The sequence below is a fragment of the Kogia breviceps genome, chromosome 4 (genome assembly GCF_026419965.1).
Source record: "Kogia breviceps isolate mKogBre1 chromosome 4, mKogBre1 haplotype 1, whole genome shotgun sequence".
NCBI classification, from domain to species: Eukaryota; Metazoa; Chordata; class Mammalia; order Artiodactyla; family Physeteridae; genus Kogia; species Kogia breviceps.
In genome coordinates this window covers 9,133,029-9,157,969 of record NC_081313.1, presented here as the reverse complement: position 1 = coordinate 9,157,969, position 24,941 = coordinate 9,133,029, and the positions used below count along the sequence as shown (strand labels likewise).

The 24,941-nt window shown below is 43.1% G+C and overlaps 1 protein-coding gene across 1 annotated transcript in view; it reads left to right on the top strand.

The window, feature by feature from the left end:
• Positions 1–24,941, top strand: part of CTNND2 (catenin delta 2) — a 961,852-nt gene that overhangs the window by 729,630 nt on the left and 207,281 nt on the right. The window contains exon 12 of the mRNA XM_067030803.1: positions 879–1,092. Within this exon, the coding sequence (XP_066886904.1) occupies positions 879–1,092 (214 nt within the window). The remainder of the gene's footprint in view (positions 1–878; positions 1,093–24,941) is intronic.

Sequence of the window (24,941 nt, the reverse complement as noted above, 5' to 3'; positions counted from 1 at the left end):
AAGAATATTACTGAGTGAATTGTATGTATTCTTCTTCCAAATGCAGAAATATTCAAATACAGCTCTGCTAATGAAAACATGAAATGGTCTGTATGTTAACTAGACCATTTGTTTGCAGTTTAAATTTTGAAATGGGTCTGACTCTTAAAGGACAGCAAGGAGAAAACCCATCTGGAAACATAGTGCAAGGGCTTTTTTTTTTTTTTTTCATTTACTTATTTAAAAAAAAATTTTTTCTTTGGGTAAAAAGAACACCCAAATGTAATATTATTTTATTGTTGTTATTAATCAAATACCTGTGTTACACAGAACATGACTTGGTCCTCGTGTTCAGACCAGCTGCCATTGTGGGTGACATTCTTAGGTCTTCTCAGATGAAAGGACTTGTGTCATTTCTGGTTTTTCATTTGGCTTCTGGTTCCTTTGAAAGGTTGGGAGCATTCCCCTATTAAGCATCCTTTTCACATTTGGTACAGCAATCCTGCAGCCCTTTAAGACAGCGGTTACATTTAATAAGTCTTAGGAGTGAGAAGCATCCTTTTGCCCCTGCATCTTCTTCACGCCCTGAGTATGTGGCATATTTTTATAGAGAGAAATGGCTGAGACCCCCATTAGGAGGTAAAATCATCTTTTCAAAATTCTGCGCCTTGAAAGGAAATGCATTTGAATTTTTATTGGTAGGATATTAAAACAAGTAAAAGCAATAGAATCTAAAGAGAACAATAATTTGTTTTCTTTGCCCTTTGTAAAAGGCCTTCATTCAGTTCAGTGTAATTAATTGTATGGATAGCAACTACCTCATATGGAAAACCTGTTGGGGTCTAAATAGTGAAATCATCCTCTCTAAGGCAACCTTCCTTTCTCCTTTACTCTTTCAGATAAGGAGACAAGGAGGTATTCAGCTCCTGGTGGACCTGCTGGACCATCGGATGACGGAAGTCCACCGTAGTGCCTGTGGGGCGTTGAGAAACTTGGTGTATGGGAAAGCCAACGATGACAACAAAATCGCCCTGAAGAACTGTGGCGGCATCCCAGCCCTGGTCAGGTTGCTCCGCAAGACCACCGACTTGGAGATCCGGGAGCTGGTCACAGGTCAGAATCCTTATTAACGGCATGACTGCCTCTCAGATAAATTTCCCTTCATCCAGCACGGTCGCAATGGGCTCACCAAGTATTATGGTCCCGGCCTCTCTGAGAGCTAATAACACCAGTCGTCCCGATGTGTCTCTGTGAATAACAAACGTGAATGAAAGGGCATCAGGTGTCACACTGGTAGATGTGTCATATTAAATAACTAGCATCCAGTAAACGTAACCTTCCTAAAATTCTATGACCATATTTCAGTCTTTGTCATTTGATTTAGAAGTAGTTGATGTCTTACAATTCCCATGGGTCATCATTAGAATGACATTAATCATAATTGATGAAAGGACAGGGCATGTGAGTTATTGGTAATCAGGTATATATTCTGGCTTAGAGTGTGGTTAACAACAGAGAGCTTATTGTACTTAACAGTTAATTTCTTGGATAAAATATTTATGCCTAGTAAAAGCCCCCAGGTTATATAATATTACAGATTAAGGAATTTCTCAAAAATGATCATGAGAGAAAGCCTTTCCATGAGCACAGGACTTTGGAGTTTTGTGAAATGGACATAATTATGGCAACTACCTTATAGAGCCATAGGATTAATCAATGGAAAAATGTAAAGCACTTAGCACGTGCCTTTGTGGAATATGCATGGATACAGGAAACATTAGTCATTTGCTATTGCCCCTCACTTTTTAAATGTGCAGTTTTACTTGTTGGAGGGCTCTGGGTATTGGTGGTCTCGGTACAGAATTTCAGATCACGCTTCTTGATTATATATGTATATAAGCATATATTGCTGTTCTATGTGATATTTGGTTTTTGGCTCATTACAGTACCCCTTCAAGTATTTGGCAAGGGGATTGCAAGCTTGACTCTCAGAGAAGGATCTTTTAATTATCCATGATTCCACTGACCTTCTGTCTCGACGCTAAAAGTTCCTTGAAACTATGCTGATGAGCATATGCACACTTGCTCATTTAAGAAAATACATTACCGAAGCTAGAGTCATAAATATTTGTTCATTCTTGGGTCAGGACTCCCAGCTGCAGCATATTTTCTTTAACTTACACCCTTTACGATTATTGTCACATCTCCTTTGCACTCTTAGCTAAATTAGAACTAGACTCCCATTTTTTTTTTCCTTTTGTTTTTTCTTTTTCCTTTTTTTCTTTTCTTTTCCTTTTTTTTTTTTTCTTTTTCTTTAAGTGGAGGATTGTCTTTGTGGGGAAAAAAAAAGTTGTCAAGGGTTGTGTTATTATAGTAATGTTTCACACTAAACTAGCATGGGGTGACACGGTCAGGGAAGGAAAAGCTGTTGTTATGCACATATTATGATGTGTAGGATAGTTGGGGATGAGTGAAATAACTGAAAACATACCCTGCCATTAAAGTTATGAACACCTGTGCTTATTTGTATGGATCATGTTTAAATTGGAAATCCCTGCAAGTGAAAGAACTCAATGTGCATATGAAAGCAAAGACCATGGTGCTCTGTGGATTGGCTTCCTTGCCAGTGGATGTATGAGGCCAACACAACTAAAGGAACATCCTGCTGTGTACTTACACATCCATTTCATGATTTGAAAAGAATTGGACTCTACCAAAATTTGGATTTGCTCCAGCACAAATCCCTTGTCTTGAAGCACTCTCTGTGGTGGCTTATCTCATTGCCAGAGAAACTCAGCTCCGTGCAAAAGGTTGAGGTGTTGATGGCTTCAATCAGAAAGGAGATGGCAGCAATGCCTGTGCCCCACGATGCCGTCTACCACAGCACGCCCTGCGCTTCTTGTGATATTTGAAGCTGCTGTGAAAGAAATGAAGGCTGGCTCCTCCTTTGCCTTTAGCTCTGCTTCTGACAGATGCTGGGTGTCACTCATTATGTGCCCCTGAGCAACGTCAAAAATTTCTGTGTGAGCCCCATTTGCAAACATCAAAGGCAGCTAAACTCTTCAGAATGTCCACAAGTTTCCTTTCCTGGTGAAGCTTCGGCTGTAGGAAAGGTGCTTGGACTTGTTATACCTAGAAAACGTACACCTCTGCTCCTTTTGAGAAGAACGAAAGTTTGCACCCATTATCAAATCATGACCCACTGTTTCCTCATCAGCATGAGCTTGTGGCCCAGACTCTCGCCTAGAAAAAAAAATGCTGACTTCTGCCATGACGCCATCCAAGCCATCAGAGCCGAATGGATTCAGGGTGACAGTGGTTGCTACTTCAATAGAGGTTTTTTGCCTTTCCAGAGGCAGGGTCTTATTGTGCCCGGCTGAACTTCAGGCACGAATTTCACCTTTTTCAAAGAAAACTAGGCTGTCAAAACATTAGACTGGCTGAAGCTCCTGGTTTCAGGAATTGCCACGGTGGATGCTATTGAAAAACAGCATGCACGTTGGCCAAGCTACCTCTCTAGAAAAGGAAGTCCGAGGCAAGCATCTAGGAGAGCAATCCAGCATGGAAGGAATTGCTGCTGCAGGTCAGTCTTTAGTGACAAAGCCTTCTAAATTTCCACGCTGGTGGAAACGTGGGGCCGCCTGGAAGCCTGCGAGGCTGGCTGACTTCCATTTAAACGGAGCAGCAAGATGCAAATCTGGCCAAAGTTGACTCCACTGCCTGAAGAAAAAAGTCAAATGAGGCAAATGGATTCACCTCCAAGGGGCTTAGAGAGTCATTTTCATCTTCAGCACCAGCCATGGTCAGCCGCCAAAGTGAGCTGTGAGATCTGGGATTCCGTTGGCTCCTGCAGAGCTTTGAGAATCCACGATTTTAATACTGTCAACCCAATATAACTTCAAGGTTATCCAGTTCTCCATTTCTCTTATGTGTTATCCTCTTTCCTCTCCTCTGAGAGTCTTGGACTCAGCTTCTATGCACTGGTGCTGAATCGAATCTCAGAGACAGAGTTTTCAATGAAGTAGAAAAGAATAGCTTTATTGCTTTGCCAGGCCAAGGGGACACAGCAAGCTCCTGTGTGTCCCCATGCATCCTAACCCAGGGGGATATGGTGAGGAGTTTTATGCCATAGTTCAAAGGTGGGTTTGCTGATAGGATTAGGGTGTGTGCAGGGCCTGCACTCCTTTCATCTGGTCTCAGGTGATCTTTTTTTTTTTTTTTTTTTTTTGCGGTACAAGGGCCTCTCACCGCTGTGGCCTCTCCCGTTGCGGAGCACAGGCTCCGGACGCGCAGGCTCAGCGGCCATGGCTCACGGGCCCGGCCGCTCCACGGCATGTGGGATCTTCCCGGACCGGGGCACGAACCCGTGTCCCCTGCATCGGCAGGCGGACTCTCAACTGCTGCGCCACCAGGAAAGCCCTCAGGTGATCTTCTTGATGAGCTTCTCTGGTTCCTTTTAATCTGGCCTCAGGTGGTCTCCTCTAGAATGAAGAATGCTGACATCTTATATTTATTGGGGGTTTTAGTTCTATAAAGAGCTCAAAAGAAACCGTTATGTATATTCCTTGAGGTGAACCGGCACCCTGCCCCAATGCTGCACTGTTGTTTCTTGGCTGATCCTCCCTGGTCTCTATGTTCCCTCCCTTCTCTGATTAGCAAATGTTTGAATCTTCCCTTTGGGACTGAGGGAAGGTCATGGAAGCTGCAGTCCGTTCCCTACAAACAAGGAAAGGGGCCGGGGTGGGGAGGGGGAGACACAGAAAGGCTTCTGTGCCTAGGTAGGAGCCCCACAGGGTCCTGCTCGGTTTCAGTCTCTGCCCAAGTCTGATGAACTTTCTACTCCATTAAGCCTTTCTCTGTGAGTCCAGGCCTTTCGCTCATTCCTTAGTTGCTCATTTCTCAAATGCTTTTGAATGTCTATGGGCATCGGGTGTGTGCTAAGCCTTGGACATCTGCACATGCAGGCTGGGCGGTCAGCTAACCCACACCAGCACAGCCACCCTGATGCTTCTTCCAGTGCCTGCTGTAATGGTTGGGGACCCTGCTGTGAAATGTCACACCCTGGCATTACTGGCTGCTAATCATTAAAAGAGATGTCCTGGCAAACGTGTCCATGTTTTAGAAGCTTAACTAAACGAGCATAAAAAGAGGTGAGGGCAGGCTTCCCTGGTGGCACAGTGGTTAAGAATTCACCTGCCAGTGCAGGGAACACGGGTTCAAGCCCTGGTCCAGGAAGATCCCACATGCTGCGGAGCAACTAAGCCTGTGTGCCACAACTACTGAGCCTGCGCTCTAGAGCCCGCGAGCCACAACTACTGAGCCTGTGTGCCACAACTACTGAGCCCGTGTGCCACAACTACTGAAGCCCATGCACCTAAAGCCCGTGCTCCACAACAAGAGAAGCCACCGCAATGAGAAGCCCGCACACTGCAACAAAGAGCAGCCCCCGCTCGCCACAACTAGAGAAAGCCCGCGCGCAGCAACAAAGACCCAACGCGGCCAAAAAGAAATAAATTTATGGAAAAAAAACAGAGGTGATGGCTTTGGAGGGTGGAGTAGAGGGTAAAAGGATCACTTCACTTGTGTTGTCACAAGGACCCTCCTCAAAACCGTTTTGGAATTAGGTTAGGCACTCATTCATGAATCAAAAAAACAGTGATTCAAGCGTAACAACTCTGTCCATTACTTCCTTTGTAATTCTTCAGCAGACCTAATCGTTCAGCAAGGAATAAAGACATCCCAGTCCCCTCTAGTACATGAAGTTTTTTCTGTTGTATTTTCCTTCCTGCCTGTTAGTGAATTTGTGAGAACAGATGTGCATTGAAAAAAAAATTATAGGGGAAGGGAGGGTGACAGACACTTTGAATTCCTCTCTAGATATTTACAAACTAGGATGTTTTGTAAACAAATATTCGAAAGAACAATTTTAGTGATTTAAAAAAAATAAAGCGTGTTTATAAACCAGACTTTAGATTAGACTTAAGCTCTATATCCAGAAGGATCGAGAGCACCAAATTATAAACAATAAAACACTAAAAGAACTAAATGACTTTGCAGAACTTTACATTATTTACTGAGTATTCCTTGGCAAACAGTTTGAACAATAATAAAATGTTAAAAATTGAGGTATTTATATGCATTTACATTCAACACATAACCATGCTTGCTTAAAAAAACAGCTGCCTGTTTGCACTTCAGTATCTATTCATAGCAGAATATATTTTGCCACTGCCTGTTAGGCCTCGCAATAAATAATTTTCTTCCTATGCAATAATTACTATGAGATGATGATCAGAATTTTATTTAAATCCAGTTGAAGCTATTTTATGCTGGCCATTACTTGAAATGTTCCTAAGCAAATAAACTTTGATTAGAACTGCTGCCTGTCCTTTGGGCTTGACTCATACAACTTTTCTCTCCATAAAGATGGAAATAACCTAAATTTTGAAATGCCCAACTAAAGATTTCAGAATGCTTTACAAATCATAATCAATCTTTATTAAACCATAAAACTTAATAAATAAGTTTTATTTCTGTTGAAAGCAAGTGTCCTTAAGAGTTCTACTTCTCCAAGAGCAAAGTATATTTTTTCATTTTATCCTTCATGTACCCAAATAGTCCTTTCTTTTAATTAAGGAGACAAGCCTCAGTTTAACTATTATACTTAGTAGCATTAGGTCATTTGAGTTAATGCCTAGTCTCCAAAGGGCTCCAAAGTTGAGTTATATGCCCTCAAAATTCACATGTTGAAGTCCTAACCCATAGACCCTCAAAACGTGACTCAGATGTAATTAATTAAGTTAGGATGCTAGAGTTGGATAGGCCTCTAATCTGGTACAGCTGATGTCTTTATGAAAAAAGGAAATTTGGACACAGACACATACAGGGAGAATGCCATGTGAAGATGAAGGCAGAGATCGAGGTGATACTTCTACAAGCCAAGGAACACCAAAGATTCCCAGTAAACCACCAGAAGCCAGGAGAAAGGCATGGTCAGATTCTCCCTCACAGCCTCAGAAGGAACCAAGCCTGCTGACACCTTGATCTTGGATTTCTAGCCTCCAAAACCATAAGGCTGGTAGACAAAGTGTAAATATTACTAAATATTATCTCTACTGCCGACGGAAGCCAGATTGGAGGCGTTACTCTGTGTCTGTTAGCCAGTGGGCTTACTATTTCAAAAGAACTCTGGGGTGTAACGAACAAACACCCTTTATGGAAGGAGACATTGGAACAGAGGAGAAGCATTTTCCCCGCTCACATCCTCCAGCCTTCTTTTTTTTCTCTTATTTTATTTGTATGATCAGCCAGAGTCATGGCTCATCTCTTCAAAGCAGGAGCCAAGCATTTTGTCCAAGCAGCCTTTCTTCCATCTTCCTGGGGCTTTTTGGTCTTCACCTGGGACTCCTGGTGGGCATTTTATAAATTATACCAAGCAGTACTGAAATGGGTCAGAATAGCACATCATTTAAGTCAATCCGGGGTCACTGTCTTCCCAAGATTTAAAATTAAAATCCAGATTTATTTTTTATCCCAAATAATGTCCAGCCATGTTATCCAACATAGCATGCCAGAGGTTTTGCAATAATGTTAAGCATCATCATAAAGATAAAAATGAACAGAGACATTCAAGTAATGAAATGCCAGCAATGTAGAGATGCTTTGAATTTTAATATAATCCCCACCAAATACCAAATTCCCAAGGAGAAATTAAAAATGAAAGTTTAAATCCACTTCCATGTTGAAGTCCAAAGACATTAAAGTTCAAAGGAATTAAAGCCAAAAAATCAATATCTCTTGCCATTGTGTGTTAAAGTTCAAAGACCACGATTCTTAAGTTCACTAAAGTGTAAAAACCATCCTCCCCACCTTCTTTATTCGGCATAGTCTCTGCCAGAAGGGTTCTCTGGGGTTTGGTTTCTTCAGCAACAGGGGCTACCTCACACTGGAACTGGTGACATACTTTCAGGGGCCTCAGAAGATGCATTATTTCAGTGTCAGCTCCCACTCTTCTCACTGTTGAAGGATGTGAACCCTGGCATGTGCCCATCACCTTTAAGAAAGAAGCCACCCTCGGCCCTCAAGAACGGTTATCCCAGACACCTGGGTGGGTACCCAGGACCAACCAGAGTCAAGACCATGGCAGTCACTTACTGAAGTCCGTATTGATTACCTATTGCCGCTACAACAAATTTCCACAAATTTAGCCCTTAAAACAATGCAAATTTATTATCTTTCAGTTCTGGAGGTTAGAAGTCCAACACAAGTCTCACTGGGCTAAAGTGGCTAAAATCAAGATGTCAATAGGACTGTGTTCCTTTCTGGAGACTTTAGGGGACCCAGGCCTTTTCCAGCTTCTAGAGGCCATCCACATCCTTAACTGTGACCCACTTACTCCATTTTCAAAACTGGCAACATGGCATCACTGATGAGTCTTCCACAGTCACATTTCCCATGACTGCTGCCTGGAATGGTCCTCTGCTTTGAAGGACCCACGTAACTAGACTGGGCCCACCGGCATCTCCAGGGGGCTCTCCTCATCTCAAGATCCTTAAATTAATCGCAGCTTCAGAGTCCCCTTTGGCACATAAGGTACCATATTCACAGGCTCTGGGGATTAGGATGTGGACATTGTTGGAGGACCAGTATTTTGCCAACCACAGTATCAGAGGAAAGATGAGTAAATGAAGATCTCCTTGGATTCAGTGAGTCCGATGAGGCCAGTCTGGTGGTACCCGGCTTCCAGAGTCCACAATGGGTGAACTTAAATTGACTCAGGAGAAAAAAAATCCCAGCAAAAGGTTAATCTAGGTGTTATGCATTCATGCATGTAGTCTCTTCTTCGGGAAATTGGAATTGTGAAATCGCCTAGCCCCATGCAGGGTGCAGAATCACCCTTCACAGATTCCCAGACTGAAGACACTCTTTCTTTTTTTTTTTTAAGGTTTTTTTTTTTTTTTTTTTTTTGATGTGGACCATTTTTTAAGTCTTTATTGAAGTTGTTACAGCGTTGCTTCTGTTTTATGTTTTGGTTTTTTGGCCACGAGCCACGTGGGATCTTAGCTCCCTGACCAGGGATCCAACCCGCACCCCCTGTATTGGAAGGGGAAGTCTTAACCACTGGGCCGCCGGGGAGGGCCCTGAAGACACTGTGGATGTCGCTGAAAAGGGTGCTTCCTGGAGCACCTCTGCTCTGTGCTTGTCAAGTCTCTGTCTCTGTTCGTGTTCCGAGCCCTGAGATCCACGTCTTCCTTTTCACCGCTGTGATGGGATGCATGTCTGTGAAGCATTCCCCTCTGATCGTGCCCCATACCTTTCAGGAGAACTCAGTTGAGTTTCCACCTGTTACACCGGCTTCCTCGGGTGGACACCCTGCTTCCTGGCGTGCGTAGGGAGAGAACTGTTTGCTGGAATTGAGCTCTGCGTTCTCTTTACTTTCCCTTTGCCCTTGAACCTGAAAGCACTCTAGCAGCGACGTGCTTTTCTAACATTCCTCTAGATTCCAGAACAGGAGCTGGCAAACTTTTTCTGTAAAGGGCCAGATGGTGACTGTTTTAGCTTGTAGGACATAGAGTCTCCGTTACTACTATTCAGTTCTAATACAGTTCTAATACCGCATATTGAAATTACACTTAAAGTCTTGCTATAGCTCACTTCTTTACTTTGAAATCAACTGCAATCCACGATCTCTCCCAGCTGTGCCCTTGTTTTCTCTTTCTCCATCCAGCTCCCTGGAGCACAGGTACCACCATCTTGGCAATTAGGAGGAGTGCCATACCCTAGAGATGGTCTCTGGCTAGAAGGTACCTGGGTACTTATTCTTATATGCCAAGCACCTAAACCTCACTGCCACATAGTAGACACTCCACAAGCATTTGTTTAATGAATAAATTAGACCCACAGCCTACAGACCTCCTTTGATCTCTAGGACTAAGAGGAGGGGTGGGCAAGAAGTTAATGGTCTCAGTTTCTTAATTTGATGAGGTCTGGTTGGAGAGGAAATCAGAAATCAGAACTAGTGCTGAGGTTTGTTTTTGTCTTTTGTATTTGGATATAACTGGGCAATCTACTATAGAGAGAGGTAACCCTTAAAATGGTTAAAATGACAGAGGATAAGAGCAGACATCTCCATAAAAAATGTGTGAGATACAAAGTTGGTTAGGAGATGAGGTGGGGTCAAGAGGCAGACGAAGCACAGACACTGATTTCTTCTCGCCTTCAGGGACCCATTAGAATTCACAGCAATGGGGTGGTGGGCAATGCTTCTTCTCCAGGGCTGTTGTTTCCTTTCCCTGAATGGAGCACGGTGACTGTAAAACAGTCTTCTCCCACATCCCCCACTCATTCTTGCCCTGGGAGGGGAGAGACTGATTCAAGTACTCAGTGGGCACGCGGGGCTTGGATCAGCTCTGTCCTTCTTCCTCTTGGGAATGAGTGGCCATGGGGAACTCTGGTTCCCCTGGGCTCCATGGGATGCGTCCCTGGAGGCTGGTAGCGGGGGAGGAAGGCTGCCCTGGCCCCTCTGCAGCTTGCGTTGGTGGATACCTCTGCCTAATTCTGAGCTTCTGGATTAGCTTTGTCTGCTGGGCAAACAAAGCTGCAGCCTGGCCTCCAACCTGACCCCTTAGAGTAAGGAGTTGATGAGGAAGCTTCCCTCTCTACTGCATCCAGAACTTGGCTGTGGAAGAGACAGGGTAACAGAGGGTCCTATGAACTATGACCTGGGTGCCAGCCACTTGCCTTTATGTATAATTATGTATAATTATATTTATATATTATTTATATATTTATATATATTATATATTATATATATAATATATATATAATTTATATATTTATATATATTTTATATATATTTATATATTTATATTTATTTATATTTATGTATAATTATGTATAATTGCCTTTATGTATAATGTTTTATTAAAACACAGCGACGCCCATTTGTTTCTGTATTGTCTACAGCTGCTTTCAGCATTAGTTCTGATTTCTGATTTCCTCTCCAACCAGACCTCATCAAATTAAGAAACTGAGACCATTAACTTCTTGCCCTCCCCTCCTCTTAGTCCTAGAGATCAAAGGAGGTCTGTAGGCCGTGGGTCTAATTTATTCATTAAACAAATGCTTGTGGAGTGTCTACTATGTGGCAGTGAGGTTTAGGTGCTTGGCATATAGGAATAAGTACCCAGGTACCTTCTAGCCAGAGACCATCTCTAGGGTATGGCACTCCTCCTAATTGCCAAGATGCTGGTACCTGTGCTCCAGGGAGCTGGATGGAGAAAGAGAAAAAAAGGGCACAGTTGGGAGAGATCGTGGATTGCAGTTGATTTCAAAGTAAAGAAGTGAGCTATAGCAAGACTTTAAGTGTAATTTCAATATGCATCAACAGAACCATTGCAGAATGTTTCAAGCTAGGAACTCAGAGGCCTGCCCCCACAGAGCTTATGTTGCAGTGGACAAGACAGATAATAAACCTATAATTTCAGGGATTGGCAAGTACCGTGATGAAAAATGAAGCAGGCTAAGGAGATCAGAAAGTGATGGGAATTTATTACTTGGAATGAAGCTCAGCTTAAAAAAATGAAAAGCCCCAAATAAAGCTGTGTTCACTAAGATGGACGTTTCTTTCTCTCTCCCATAAATGAAGTCTGAAGGTTGTAGGTGATAACACAGCTGTGTCCAATAGTCTTCAGAAACCCGGCCTCCTTCCAGTCATAGATCATATTCCTTAGGGTGTGGCTCTCTTTTTAACAACCAAGATGGTGGCACCTGTGTTCCAATGAGCAAGACATGTTGATATAGAGTGGTTTTCTTGTTTTGTTTTTTTAACATCTTTATTGGAGTATAATTGCTTTACAATGGTGTGTTAGTTTCTGCTTTATAACAAAGTGAATCAGTTATACATATACACACATGTTCCCATATCTCTTCACCCTTGCGTCTCCCTCCCTCCCACCCTCCCTATCCCACCCCTCTAGGTGGTCACAAAGCACCGAGCTGATCTCCCTGTGCTATGCAGCTGCATCCCACTGGCTTTCTGTTCTACGTTTGGTAGTGTATAAATGTCCATGCCACTCTCTCACTTCGTCACAGCCTACCCTTCCCCCTCCCCATATCCTCAAGTCAATTGTCTAGTAGGTCTGCGTCTCCATTCCCATCTTACCCCTAGGTTCTTCATGACCTTTTTTTTTTTTTTTCTTAGATTCCATATATATGTGTTAGCATACGGTATTTGTTTTTCTCTTTCTGACTTACTTCACTCTGTATGACAGACTCTAGGTCCATCCACCTCACTACAAATAACTCAGTTTCATTTCTTTTTATGGCTGAGTAATATTCCATTGTATATATGTGCCACATCTTCTTTATCCATTCATTCGATGATGGACACTTAGGTTGCTTCCATCTGGCTATTGTAAATAGAGCTGCAATGAACATTTTGGTACATGACTCTTTTTGAATTATCGTTTTCTCAGGGTATATGCCCAGTAGTGGGATTGCTGGGTCGTATGGTAGTTCTATTTGTAGTTTTTTAAGGAACCTCCATACTGTTCTTCATAGTGGCTGTATCAATTTACATTCCCACCAACAGCGCAAGAGTGTTCCCTTTTCTCCACACCCTCTACAGCATTTATTGTTTGTAGATTTTTTGATGATAGCCATTCTGACTGGTGTGAGATGATATCTCATTGTAGTTTTGATTTACATTTCTCTAATGATTAATGATGTTGAGCATTCTTTCATGTGTTTGTTGGCAATCTGTATATCTTCTTTGGAGAAATGTCTATTTAGGTCTTCTGCCCATTTTTGGATTGGGTTGTTTGTTTTTTTGACATTGAGCTGCATGAGCTGCTTGTAAATTTTGGAGATTAATCCTTTGTCAGTTGCCTCATTTGCAAATATTTTCTCCCATTCTGAGGGTTGTCTTTTGGTCTTGTTTACGGTTTCCTCTGCTGTGCAAAAGCTTTTAAGTTTCATTAGGTCCCATTTGTTTATTTTTTTTTTTATTTCCATTTTTCTAGGAGATAGGTCAAAAAGGATCTTGCTGTGATTTATGTCATAGAGTGTTCTGCCTATGTTTTCCTCTAAGAGTTTGATAGTTTCCGGCCTTACATTTAGGTCTTTAATCCATTTTGAGCTTATTTCTGTGTATGATGTTAGGGAGTGTTCTAATCTCATACTTTTACATGTACCTGTCCAGTTTTCCCAGCACCACTTATTGAAGAGGCTGTCTTTTCTCCACTGTATATTTGTGCCTCCTTTATCAAAGATAAGGTGACCATATGTGCGTGGGTTTATCTCTGGGCTTTCTATCCTGTTCCATTGATCTATATTTCTGTTTTTGTGCCAGTACCATACTGTCTTGATTACCGTAGCTTTGTAGTATAGTCTGAAGTCAGGGAGCCTGATTCCTCCAGCTCCATTTTTCTTTCTCAAGATTGCTTTGGCTATTCGGGGTCTTTTGTGTTTCCATACAAATTGTGAAATTTTCTGTTCTACTTCGGTGAAAAATGCCAGTGATAGTTTGCTAGGGATTGCATTGAATCTGTAGATTGCTTTGGGTAGTAGAATCATTTTCACAATGTTGATTCTTCCAATCCAAGAACATGGTATATCTCTCCATCTATTTGTATCATCTTTAATTTATTTCATCAGTGTCCTATAATTTTCTGCATACAGGTCTTTTGTCTCCTTAGGTAGGTTTATTCCTAGATATATTATTCTTTTTGTTGCAACAGTAAATGGGAGTGTTTCCTTAATTTCACTTTCAGATTTTTCATCATTAGTGTATAGGAGTGCCAGAGACTTCTGTGCATTAATTTTGTATCCTGTGACTTTACCAAATTCATTGATTAGTTCTAGTAGTTTTCTGGTAGCATCTTTACGATTCTCTATGTATAGTATCATGTCATCTGCAGTGACAGCTTTACTTCTTTTCTGATTTGGATTCCTTTTATTTCTTTTTCTTCTCTGATTGCTGTGGCTAAAACTTCCAAAACTATGTTGAATAAGAGTGGTGAGAGTGAGCAACCTTGTCTTGTTCCTGATCTTAGTGGAAATGGTTTCAGTTTTTCACCATTGAGGACGATGTTGGCTCTGGGTTTGTCATATATGGCCTTTATTATGTTGAGCAAAGTTCCCTCTATGCCTACTTTCTGCAGTGTTTTTATCATAAATGGGTGTTGAATTTTGTCGAAAGCTTTCTCTCCATCTCTTGAGAGGATCTTATGGTTTTTCTCCTTCAATTTGTTAATATGGTGTATCACATTGATTGATTTGTGTATATTGAAGAATCCTTGCATTCCTGGAATAAACCCCACTTGATCATGGTGTATGATCCTTTTAATGTGCTGTTGGATTCTGTCTGCTAGTATTTTGTTGAGGATTTTTGCATCTATATTCATCAGTGATATTGGCCTGTAGTTTTCTTTCTTTGTGACATCTTTGTCTGCTTTTGATATCAGGGTGATGGTGGCCCCGTAGAATGAGTTTGGGAGTGTTCCTCCCTCTGCTATATTTTGGAAGAGTTGGAGAAGGATAGGTGTTAGCTCTTCTCTAAATGTTTAATAGAATTCACCTATGAAGGCATCTGGTCCTGGGCTTTTGTTTGTTGGAAGAATTTTAATCACAGTTTCAATTTCAGTGCCTGTGATTGGTCTGTTCATATTTTCTGTTTCTTCCTGGTTCAGTCTCGGCATGTTGTTCATTTCTAAGAATGTGTCCATTTCTTCCAGGTTTTCCATTTTATTGGCATAGAGTTGCTTGTAGTAATCTCTCATTATATTTTGTATTTCTGCAGTGTCAGTTGTTACTTCTCCTTTTTCATTTCTAATTCTATTGATTTGAATCTTCTCCCTTTTTTTCTTGATGAGTCTGGCTAATGGTTTATCAATTTTATTTATCTTCTCAAAGAACCATCTTTTAGTTTTATTGATCTTTGCTATCATTTCTTTTTCATTTATTTCTGATCTGGTCTTCATGATTTCTTTCCTTCTGCTAACTTTGGGATTTTTTTGTTCTTCTTTCTCTAATTGCTTAGGTGCAAAGTTAGGTTGTTTATTTGAGATGTTTCCTGTTTCTTAAGGCAGGATTGTATTGCTATAAACTTCCCTCTTAGAACTGCTTTTGCTGCATTCCATAGGTTTTGGGTCGTCGTGTCTCCATTGTCATTTGTTTCTAGGTGTTTTTTGATTTCCTCTTTGATTTCTTCAGTGATCACTTCGTTATTAAGTAGTGTATTGTTTAGCCTCCATGTGTTTGTATTTTTTACAGATCTTTTCCTGTAATTGATATCTAGTCTCACAGCATTGTGGTCGGAAAAGATACTTGATACAATTTCAATTTTCTTAAATTTACCAAGGCTTGATTTGTGACCCAAGATATGATCTATCCTGGAGAATGTTCCATGAGCACTTGAGACAAATGTGTATTCTGCTGTTTTTGGATGGAATGTCCTATAAATATCAATTAAATCCATCTTGTTTAATGTATCATTTAAAGCTTGTGTTTCCTTATTTACTTTCACTTTGGATGATCTGTCCATTGGTGAAAGTGGGGTGTTTAAGTCCCCTACTATGATTGTGTTACTGTCGATTTCCCCTTTTATGGCTGTTAGTATTTGCCTTATGTATTGAGGTGCTGCTATGTTGGGTGCATAAATATTTACAATTGTTATATCTTCTTCTTGGATCAGCCCTTTGATCATTATGTAGTGTCCTTCTTTGTCTCTTGTAATAGTCTTTATTTTAAAGTCTATTTTGTCTGATATGAAAATTGCTACTCCAGCTTTCTTCTGATTTCCATTTGCATGGAATATCTTTTTCCATCCCCTCACTTTCAGTCTGTATGTGTCCCTAGGTCTGAAGTGGATCTCTTGTAGGCAGCATATATATGGGTCTTGTTTTTGTATCAGTCTGTGTCTTTTGGTGGGAGCATTTAATCCATTTACATTTAAGGTAATTATCAATATGTATGTTCCTATTCACATTTTCTTAATTGTTTTGCATTTGTTCTTGTAGGTCTTTTCCTTCTCTTGTGTTTCTTGCCTAGAGAAGTTCCTTTAGCATTTGTTGTAAAGCTGGTTTGGTGGTGCTGAATTCTCTCAGCTTTTGCTTGTCTGTAAGGGTTTTAATTTCTCCATCAAATCTGAATGTGATCCTTGCTGGGTAGAGTAATCTGGGTAGAGAAAGAAAGAAAAAAAGAAAGAGGTTAAAATAAAATAAAGTAAGATAAAATAAAGTTATTAAAATAAAAAATAATTATTAAGAAAAAAATATTTTAAGTAAAAAAAAGAAAAATGGATGGACAGACCCTAGGACAAATGATGAAAGCAGAGCTATACAGACAATATCTCACACAGAAGCATACACATACACACTCACAAAAAGAGGAAAAGGGGGAAAAAAATAATATATCTTGCTCCCAAAGTCCACCTCCTCAATTTGGGATGATTCGCTGTCTATTCAGGTTTTCCACAGATGCAGGGTACATCAAGTTGATTGTGGAGATTTAATCTGCTGCTCCTGAGGCTGCTGGGAGTGACCTCCCCCTCTCTTCTTTGTTAGCACACCTCCTGGGGTTCAGCTTTGGATCTGGCCCCGCCTTTGCATGTAGGTAGCCCGAGGGTGTCTGCTCTTCGCTCAGACAGGACGGGGTTAAAGGAGCAGCTGATTCGGGGGTTCTGGCTCACTCAGGCCGGGGGGGAGGCAGGGGTACGGATGCGGGGCGAGCCTGCGGCGGCAGAGGCCAGCGTGACGTTGCACCAGCCCGAGGCGCGCCGTGTGTTCTCCCGGGGAAGCTGTCCCTGGATCCTGGGACCCCGGCAGTGGTGGGCTGCAGAGGTTCCCGGGAGGGGAGGTGTGGAGAGTGACCTGTGCTCGCACACAGGCTTCTTGGTGGCAGCAGCAACAGCCTTAGAGTCTCATGCCCGTCTCTGGGGTCCGCGCTGATAGCCACGGCTCGCGCCCGTCTCTGGAGCTCATTTAGGCGGCGCTCTGAATCTCCTCTCCTCGCGCATCCCAAACAATGGTCTCTTGGCTCTTAGGCAGCTCCAGACTTTTTCCCGGACTCCCTCCCGGCCAGCCGTGGCACACTAACCCCTTCAGGCTGTTTTCACTCTGCCAACTCCAGACCTCTCCCTGGGATCCGATGAAGCCCGAGCCTCAGCTCCCAGCCACACCCGCCCCGGCGGGTGAGCAAACGAGCCTCTCGGGCAGGTGAGTGCTGGTTGGCACCGATCCTCTGTGGAATCTCTCCGCTCTGCCCTCCGCAGCCTGTGGCTGTGCTCTCGTCCGCGGCCCCGAAGCTTCCCCCTCTGCCACCCCCAGTCTCTGCCCGCGAAGGGGCTTCTAGTGCGTGGGAACCTTTCCTCCTTCACGGCTCCCTCCCACTGGTGCAGGTCCCGTCCCTGTTCTTTTGTCTCTGTTTTTCCTTTTTTGTTTTGCCCTACCCAGGAACGTGGGCAGTTTCTTGCCTTTTGGGAGGTCTGAGGTCTTCTGCCAGGATTCGGTGGGTGTTCTATAGGAGAAGTTCCACGTGTAGATGTCTTTCTGATGTATCTGTGAGGAGGAAGGTGATCCTCGCATCTTACTCTTCCCCCATCTTCCCCGATAGACAGTGTTTTAAAGGAGTTTATGCTTTCTTATGTTATGGTAAGATAAGACGTTGACTGTAAATCAGTTCTACAACCCTTCTTTCTTACACGTTCCGTAGGGTGGAACACCAGTGAATGTATCTAAAGCTGTCACGTCACATTATTTCCTGTGTATTACATTCTTCCTGCTCCTCGACTTGCCTAACCTAAGAATCAGCGTATTCTCTGCATTCTTGTATCCCCGAAAGGGATGAACGAACATTCCTCAATACCCACCACTTACCAATCATTGTGCTGGGTCCCCTGAGCCTGGAGTCAAAGGAGTTGCTCAGTGTCGCCGCTGAGCTCTGGTACGTGCCTGGTCCTCCATTTCCAGTGCCTGTCTGCTTTACGACCATGATCTCCCAATCCCCACCCCCGGCAATCAAATACAGATTTCCAGGGGCCCAGGATCTCTATGGTAATAGCCTGAGACTCCACGTTTGTAATAAAATCCGACAGCAGTTCTTATGATCATGGATGTTTCAGGTATATCACTTGCTATTCTCTCCAGGCCAACAGCTACCACTGTGCATTAGGAGGCATGGACGTATCTTGAGAGATGCCAGAACAGTTTGTTGCTAATCTTAACTGAGTTATGAAAACATGTGGCTCATTTATCATTTTTTGCAAATTAGAAAGAATTTGAGGTTGCTGCTTACTCTAATGTGCTTGCCCATGTGAGAGAGAAACACTGGGGTGACTTCTAACAAACATAGCAGAAATTGCCTATAACAGTTCCCTAACTTATAGCCGGCAGTAAGCAACTTATTGCTGGTACTGTGAGCTGGGATGGGGTTTGCCACTGTCACAGCCCTCTATTTCCCCGCAGAACCTTTTGGGGTTTCCTCAGGACCTCTGTTCACCTATCTGGGCCTACTGCATGAGTGCATCCCATTTTCCATGCTGCCGAGGTAACGACGTGTTGGATGTTCCCAGATTGTCAGAGGTTGTCTTCATTTTTCACTGCCACGATCATTGGCTGCTGATGACGTGAAGCATACCCATGCCTACCTACAATTAAGTTGCAGAGCAGCCAGCACGTGGGAAAGGTTCAGAGGAAAGTATTGCCAGGGGCACCGTGTCTTGCTTTGTTTATTTGTCCGGTTGGAAATGTACAGTGTGTTTTACTTGTTAGGTCTGACAGTGCGTAACTGATTTGTGGCTCTACTTTGCAACCCACGAGTTACAAGTTAATTAGAAGCACTTTTCCCTAATTATATTTGAGAGTTTGCTCTATTTGTTCTACAGTTATCACAAAAATTACATTAACTAGTGTTAACGAACACACATCGAAATCCCCACCGGATCCTGGCGGAGAGGAGAGAATTGAAGAATGTCTGCATCCGCAGCCCAACACCTGGTTTCCTTCCCAGCAGATGTTTTTATTTGTTATTCTCCACGAAATGGTCAAAACAAACTTCCCTCCTGGTCGTCCCTTAGAGCAGCAGTCCCCAATCTTTTTGGCACCAGGGACTGGTTTCGTGGAAGACACTTTTTCCACCGACCGGGGGTGTGGGGGAGCGGGACGGTTTCGGGTTGATTCAAGCGCATTGCATTTACTTTATTTCTATTGTTATTACACCAGCTGCAGTGCAGCTCATCAGACATTAGACCCCGGAGGTTGGCGGCCGCTGCCTTAGACGATGAAGCTCAGCCTGGCAGGGAGAAGCTTCGGTTTGGGTTTGCGTGCACTAAATTATCTTCACAGAGCGACTTTCTCTTCCAGTGGGCTGCCCATCATGACTGAGGGTATATTTGCCATCACGGCAGCTGGGTGCCATCGACAAGGTGCCCCCCCCCCTCCATGGGAATGCCCAGAAAAAGAGTCTCTGTGAAATGATTTCTTAACACAGAGACCTGTATCATAGAGACTTGTAATCCCAGAGAAATAAGGAAATTGTCCTTAGCAGGCAGGCTTCCTGTCCATCTTCTTTCTTTCCTGTGTTCTCCAGTGTATACCTGAGCAGCACTGTTTGCAAGGTCAAGCGGACGATACAAAATATAAAAATGGGGCTTCCCTGGTGGCGCAGTGGTTGAGAGTCCGCCTGCCGACGCAGGGTACGCGGGTTCGTGCCCCGGTCCGGGAAGATCCCACGTGCCGCGGAGCGGCTGGGCCCGTGACCCATGGCCGCTGAGCCTGCGCGTCCGGAGCCTGTGCTCCGCAACGGGAGAGGCCACAGCGGTGAGAGGCCCATGTAACGCAAAAAAAAAAAAAAAAATTTTATATATATATATATATATATATATACATAAATGATGTAGGTATGAGCTCTGTCCCCAGGGAGTTGTCAGTCAAGGATGAGAGAGGAGACACGTGGGTACAAAGTAAGCACCGAGAAAGGGCCATAAGAACTTACAGGAGCAAAGAGAATTCATTCTCAGTCGAAGAGATCAAGAAAGACTTACTGAAGAAAGTAGTGTTTGAACAGTAGTCCCCTCTTATCCGAGGGTTCACTTCCACGATTTCAGTTACCTGCAGGCAACCACGGTCTGAAACTATTTAAAAATTCCAGAAATAAGCATGTGCCTTTCTGAGCGGTGTGATGAGGTCTTCACGCCTGGAAGTGAATCGCCCCTTTGTGCAGCGTGTCCCGCCCATCAGTCACTTAGTAGCCGCCTGGGTTATCAGATGGCCCGTCGGGGTATCGCAATGCTTGTGTTTGAGTCACCCTTATTGTATTTCATAGTGGCCTCAAAGTGCAAGAGTAGTGATGCTGGCAATTCGGATATTCTCTTACCGAGCCTAATTTACAAATTAAACTTTATCATAGGTACGTATGTATAGGAAAACAACATACTCTACGTAGGGTTCAGTACTGCCTGCGGTTTCAGGCATCCTTCGGGCATCTTGGAACGAACGCAACCCCCTCAGACAAAGGGGTACGACTCTCATGGGTTTTAAAGATGGGCATGAGTTTGGCTTTCAGATAATTGTAGCCGGAGAATAAAACACGAGTCCAGAAGGTAGCGGGGTTAAAGCCCCCCTAGGTGATCCTAGAATCACCTCTCCTCCAATGAGAATGAACTGAGTGCGTCACTCCCGTGCATGCGTGGGAGAGCATGCACCCACCCCCCCACCCACCCCCGCGCACTCCCCGGAGAGTCGGTCCCTTCCGTATCTCTGATGTTGCCCCTCTCCTCGCCTCAAGGCCCAAGGCCGCCTGCTTCAAACAGTTCTGGTTTTCTCTCTCCATCCATGTGTACCTTTTAATCTCTTACCCTTCTAGAAGCCGAGCGCCTTTCGCGGGGAGGGCATCCTCAGGATGGTGCTTTACCTTTCTCTGTGTAACTTGATCTGCTTCACCTGAATATTGATGGCGGTCCTCCCAGGGTCAGCACTGTTCCCTTCAATGAGAAACAACAACATGCACACGCTCTTAATTCACAAACAAACAGTGATCAGGAATTAATTTACTATGCAAATGACAGCTGTCCAACTTAAAAGTTTGGAAATTTTTTCAAATAATTTTTAAAACACAGACACTTGAGCATAAAAGTGTTCAGTACTTCATCTTGAGCAGTCCCATAACAAATACATGTAGTACTTAAAATAATGAGAGACATTAGCTGAAAGAGCCACTTGCCCTACATTCCATGTGGCTTTCATGCATGTTGGATTTTTTTTGTTAGAGAAAATGGATTATAATTCATAAACTGATTTCCATCTTCAAATGTCATCCCTGCTCTGTTCAGAAATATAGGTTTGAAGCTTATCTTTGCAGTTACTAACTAAAAGCAAACATGGGCAGGTATTCTAATCTGATTTCCAGATACATTTAATAGTTATAATCATATTTTACATTCGTAAGTATCAGTAGTAAAAAGGCTACTTCCATTCGTCACATTTTATGTTGAGATTTTTTTTTTTAGACTAAAAAACATTATCCTCCGTTTTTTATTCTTCATTCACAATTTCTTTCCTGTAAAGTTAGTGGGACACTGTAACATGCTTGGAACGTAAGGCCGGGAAATACGAACTCCAAAGCAGTCAGAAAATGTTTTTATTAATAAAAAGAGATCTTGGATATTAACTGTAGCAGTTTTTGTTTTGTTTCAGTTCTTTGTTTGCTTTTTTTTTTTTTTTTTGCGGTATGCGGGCCTCTCACTGCTGTGGCCTCTCCCGTTGCGGAGCACAGGCTCCGGACGCACAGGCTCAGCGGCCACGGCTCACGGGCTTAGTTGCTCCGCGGCATGTGGGATCTTCCCGGACCAGGGCACGAACCCGTGTCTCCTGCATCGGCAGGCGGACTCTCAACCACTGCGCCACCAGGGAAGCCCCCTTTGTTTGCTTTTTAAGTGGCTTTATAGTCTGGATGGAGCAGATGTTTCATTTTATATTGGTTCCAAGCATGCTCAGGGCAATGAAAGAAAAGAGTTTAAAAAAGAGAGAGAAGAAAAGTGCATTCGTTTCTCTTTGGCAATGGAGCCTCAGCTCCGGAGTATCTTTTCCAGATGCTCCCCTTTCTCCTTTGACTCTGAAGACGTGTTCTGATATGTGTAATCACTTATACACCCCCCATCACATGTATCCTTCACGGAGAGCATTTATAGGCGGGATGGTGTTAAATTGCTTTACCCTCCATGCCGATTTCAGGAGACTTCCCAATGCTTTGTTAAATTAACAGGAAGTAGAAATTTGTGTTTAACCCTCAGTTGTGGTTATAAGATGAACATGCATCATTTAGGATTTTCAAGCCGTTTGTCAATTTAATAATTTTCTGCAAAACTACCCTTGATATTAACTTAGTTATTGGAGTATGTAGACACAGATGTGAAATTTTATTGTCGTGTATAAACTTGCCATCTCTAGGTAGCGTTGCCACAGCTTCCGTTAGGGCTGAGATATAATGTAACAGTATCTGAGTTGCTGTCGAAACAGCTATATCTATGCAAATTAGTTTAAAAAATCATCAGGCCACAAAAAGTCTGTCTGACAAATGAAATTTTCAAGGACCCTAGCCTAAAGCCACTTTTGGCATCGTGTCTTCCAACTGTCCCCAATTTCTTCTGCTGTCTGCTTTATACAAACACTGTTGAATCCTTGGGAGAGATCACCAGTAGTAAGAGCTGAAGGCAGTACGTTGGGGGAATCGCTTGCAGTAAGTGTTCTGAGAGCTTTGGGAGACATGGAAGAATAAAGTTACCCAGACACGGGTGGGGGGAGAGAGAGAGGCTGAAGTTAAGGTAAATCTGCTTAAAATGCCAGCTGTCTCCCATTCATCCCTCCTCTCCAAAAAATAACAGGCGCTGCCACACATACGTCTACCTAGGCACGCACACACTCATGCAAGCGTGTCTGTGCCATGCGGGCGTGCTTACACAGACGCACACACATGCGAGGAGCCCCGGGTTTGCCAGACATTTAGGTCCGCTGCACAGCTCTATCCTTACTCTGCCAGGCTCAGTTCTGCCTTAGAAGGACTGCTGTCCCCAACTCCCTTTGGGTAACTGTTTTATGCACTGGACTTAGCAGGGACCTTATAATTCTCTGACAGAGCTTTGCAGTTTCCTCCCCGCTGCTCACCGCAGCTTCCCTGGCCATGCCATGCACTGCTCTCCTGTTGGCATGGTCTCGTCTGCTTCTCCCTGGGAGAAGTACCCCCCAGAGGTGTCTGTCCTGAGCCCCCAGGAGGCTGTAGCTAAGAGGTAGTAAGTGACCCAGTGAGGAGGAATGACCGGCTGCCCTTTGCATGATAATTTGCTCTGGAATCCCCTACAGAGTTTCTTATGCCCCAGGCATTACACAAATACCTTTTTTCCATCTTTACTTCTGTGCCTTTGTGCTTGCTGGGCTGGAGACAGATCCAAGTAAAGGCTTCCCCTCTGGTCACTGAGTCCATGTTCCCCACCACTGCATCCTGCTCATGGTATCTGATGGCTGGTTCTCACTCAAGTCAGCTCTCTCCTAGGAGGCTGTCCCGCCCAACTGGTCAGTAACAGCCTAGGCTGACTGACCTCCCCAGATACACCTAGGTCCCCACGGTGCACAGGGCTTGAGTTTTTCCCCAGAGCGTCCTGAGTCTCTATTCTAACAGATTCTGCCAGCTGCATGTCTCCAGGCTACCAGGAGTGCCCGGCCCTGTCTGAACTCAGCAGTGGACACAAGTACCAGCTTAGATTTGAGTCAGCATCCCTGCCACACATCAATCCTTTTCGGCAGTAGTCAGCTTGCATCATAACGAGTGTGCATATTTCAGTTGGCTTCTCCGAGGAACCAGCTTGCATCTCCACGTTTGCCGTGGAGTAGCAGGACCAGGCAGGTCTTGCCCAGCTGAGCCGTTGGGCAAAGACGGAGAAGGGACAGGTGTTACCTGCCTTGGGGGTCAGGGACCTCAATAGATGAGCCCACCTCCTTGCAGGTACCGTGATGCAGAGACGCTACAACATGAGAGGCATATGAGTGTCATTTATGATTCAGTGTCTAAAATTTTAAAGTGAGTTCTCAACCAATCACAATTATCTTTTTTTCTTTTAATGCTTTAAATATTAACCTGGATTCTACCTTCGAAATAAGTGTGTTACGATTTAAGTCCACATTATCCTACTTTCTTTGCTAGTTTCAGACTGAGCGCCCTAGGCTCAGCCTTCCTTCCATGAAGATCAGTGTTGTAAGTTATTTCTTCAAAGAGCAGAGTCCTTAGTTCATTATTCCCAGCAAGTGAAAAGTGTGTCATTGTCATTATCCCCATGTTGGGATGAGAAGGGAACATTGAAAGGCTAATATCATATGTCCCAAACCAAAAGTTCTTTCTTATTTAAATAGAATCAATTATTAGAATACCAATACATGCTCTCTCCAAGCCAATTACATGTATTTATAAAATTAGATATTATCCAGGCTTACCTATTCTGAGAATAATTTAAACCTTTAATTGGAGGGTATAAATAAGGTGAAATGTCCTCAGACCTCAAACTTACTAACTTTTAGGAGGGAAGGTCAGAATATGATTTCATAAAACCATATCTCTAACAAAACATCCCTTTGTGGAAAGAATTGAAGGTATTACAGAGTGTCAGTGTGATGTATCTGTAAATATATATGTATATATGTATTTAAAGGCATAGTCCATATTTTAAACTATAGCCTTGTTTTAGAAAATACAGTACAGTGTTCTGCTTTTATCTTTAAAATGAATGTCCATGTGATTTATCTTGAAATGTTTCCATCGAGGAAAATGTGCCCATCTGAAATGGAGAAAACTTAATCAAGCTATGAAAAATTGCTTATTACGGAATATACCAACCAACTCCATAATTAATAAATAATTGTAAAATATTCGAGTTATCTCTGTGGGGTAATTTTAAATAAGAATTTTTGAGCTATGAA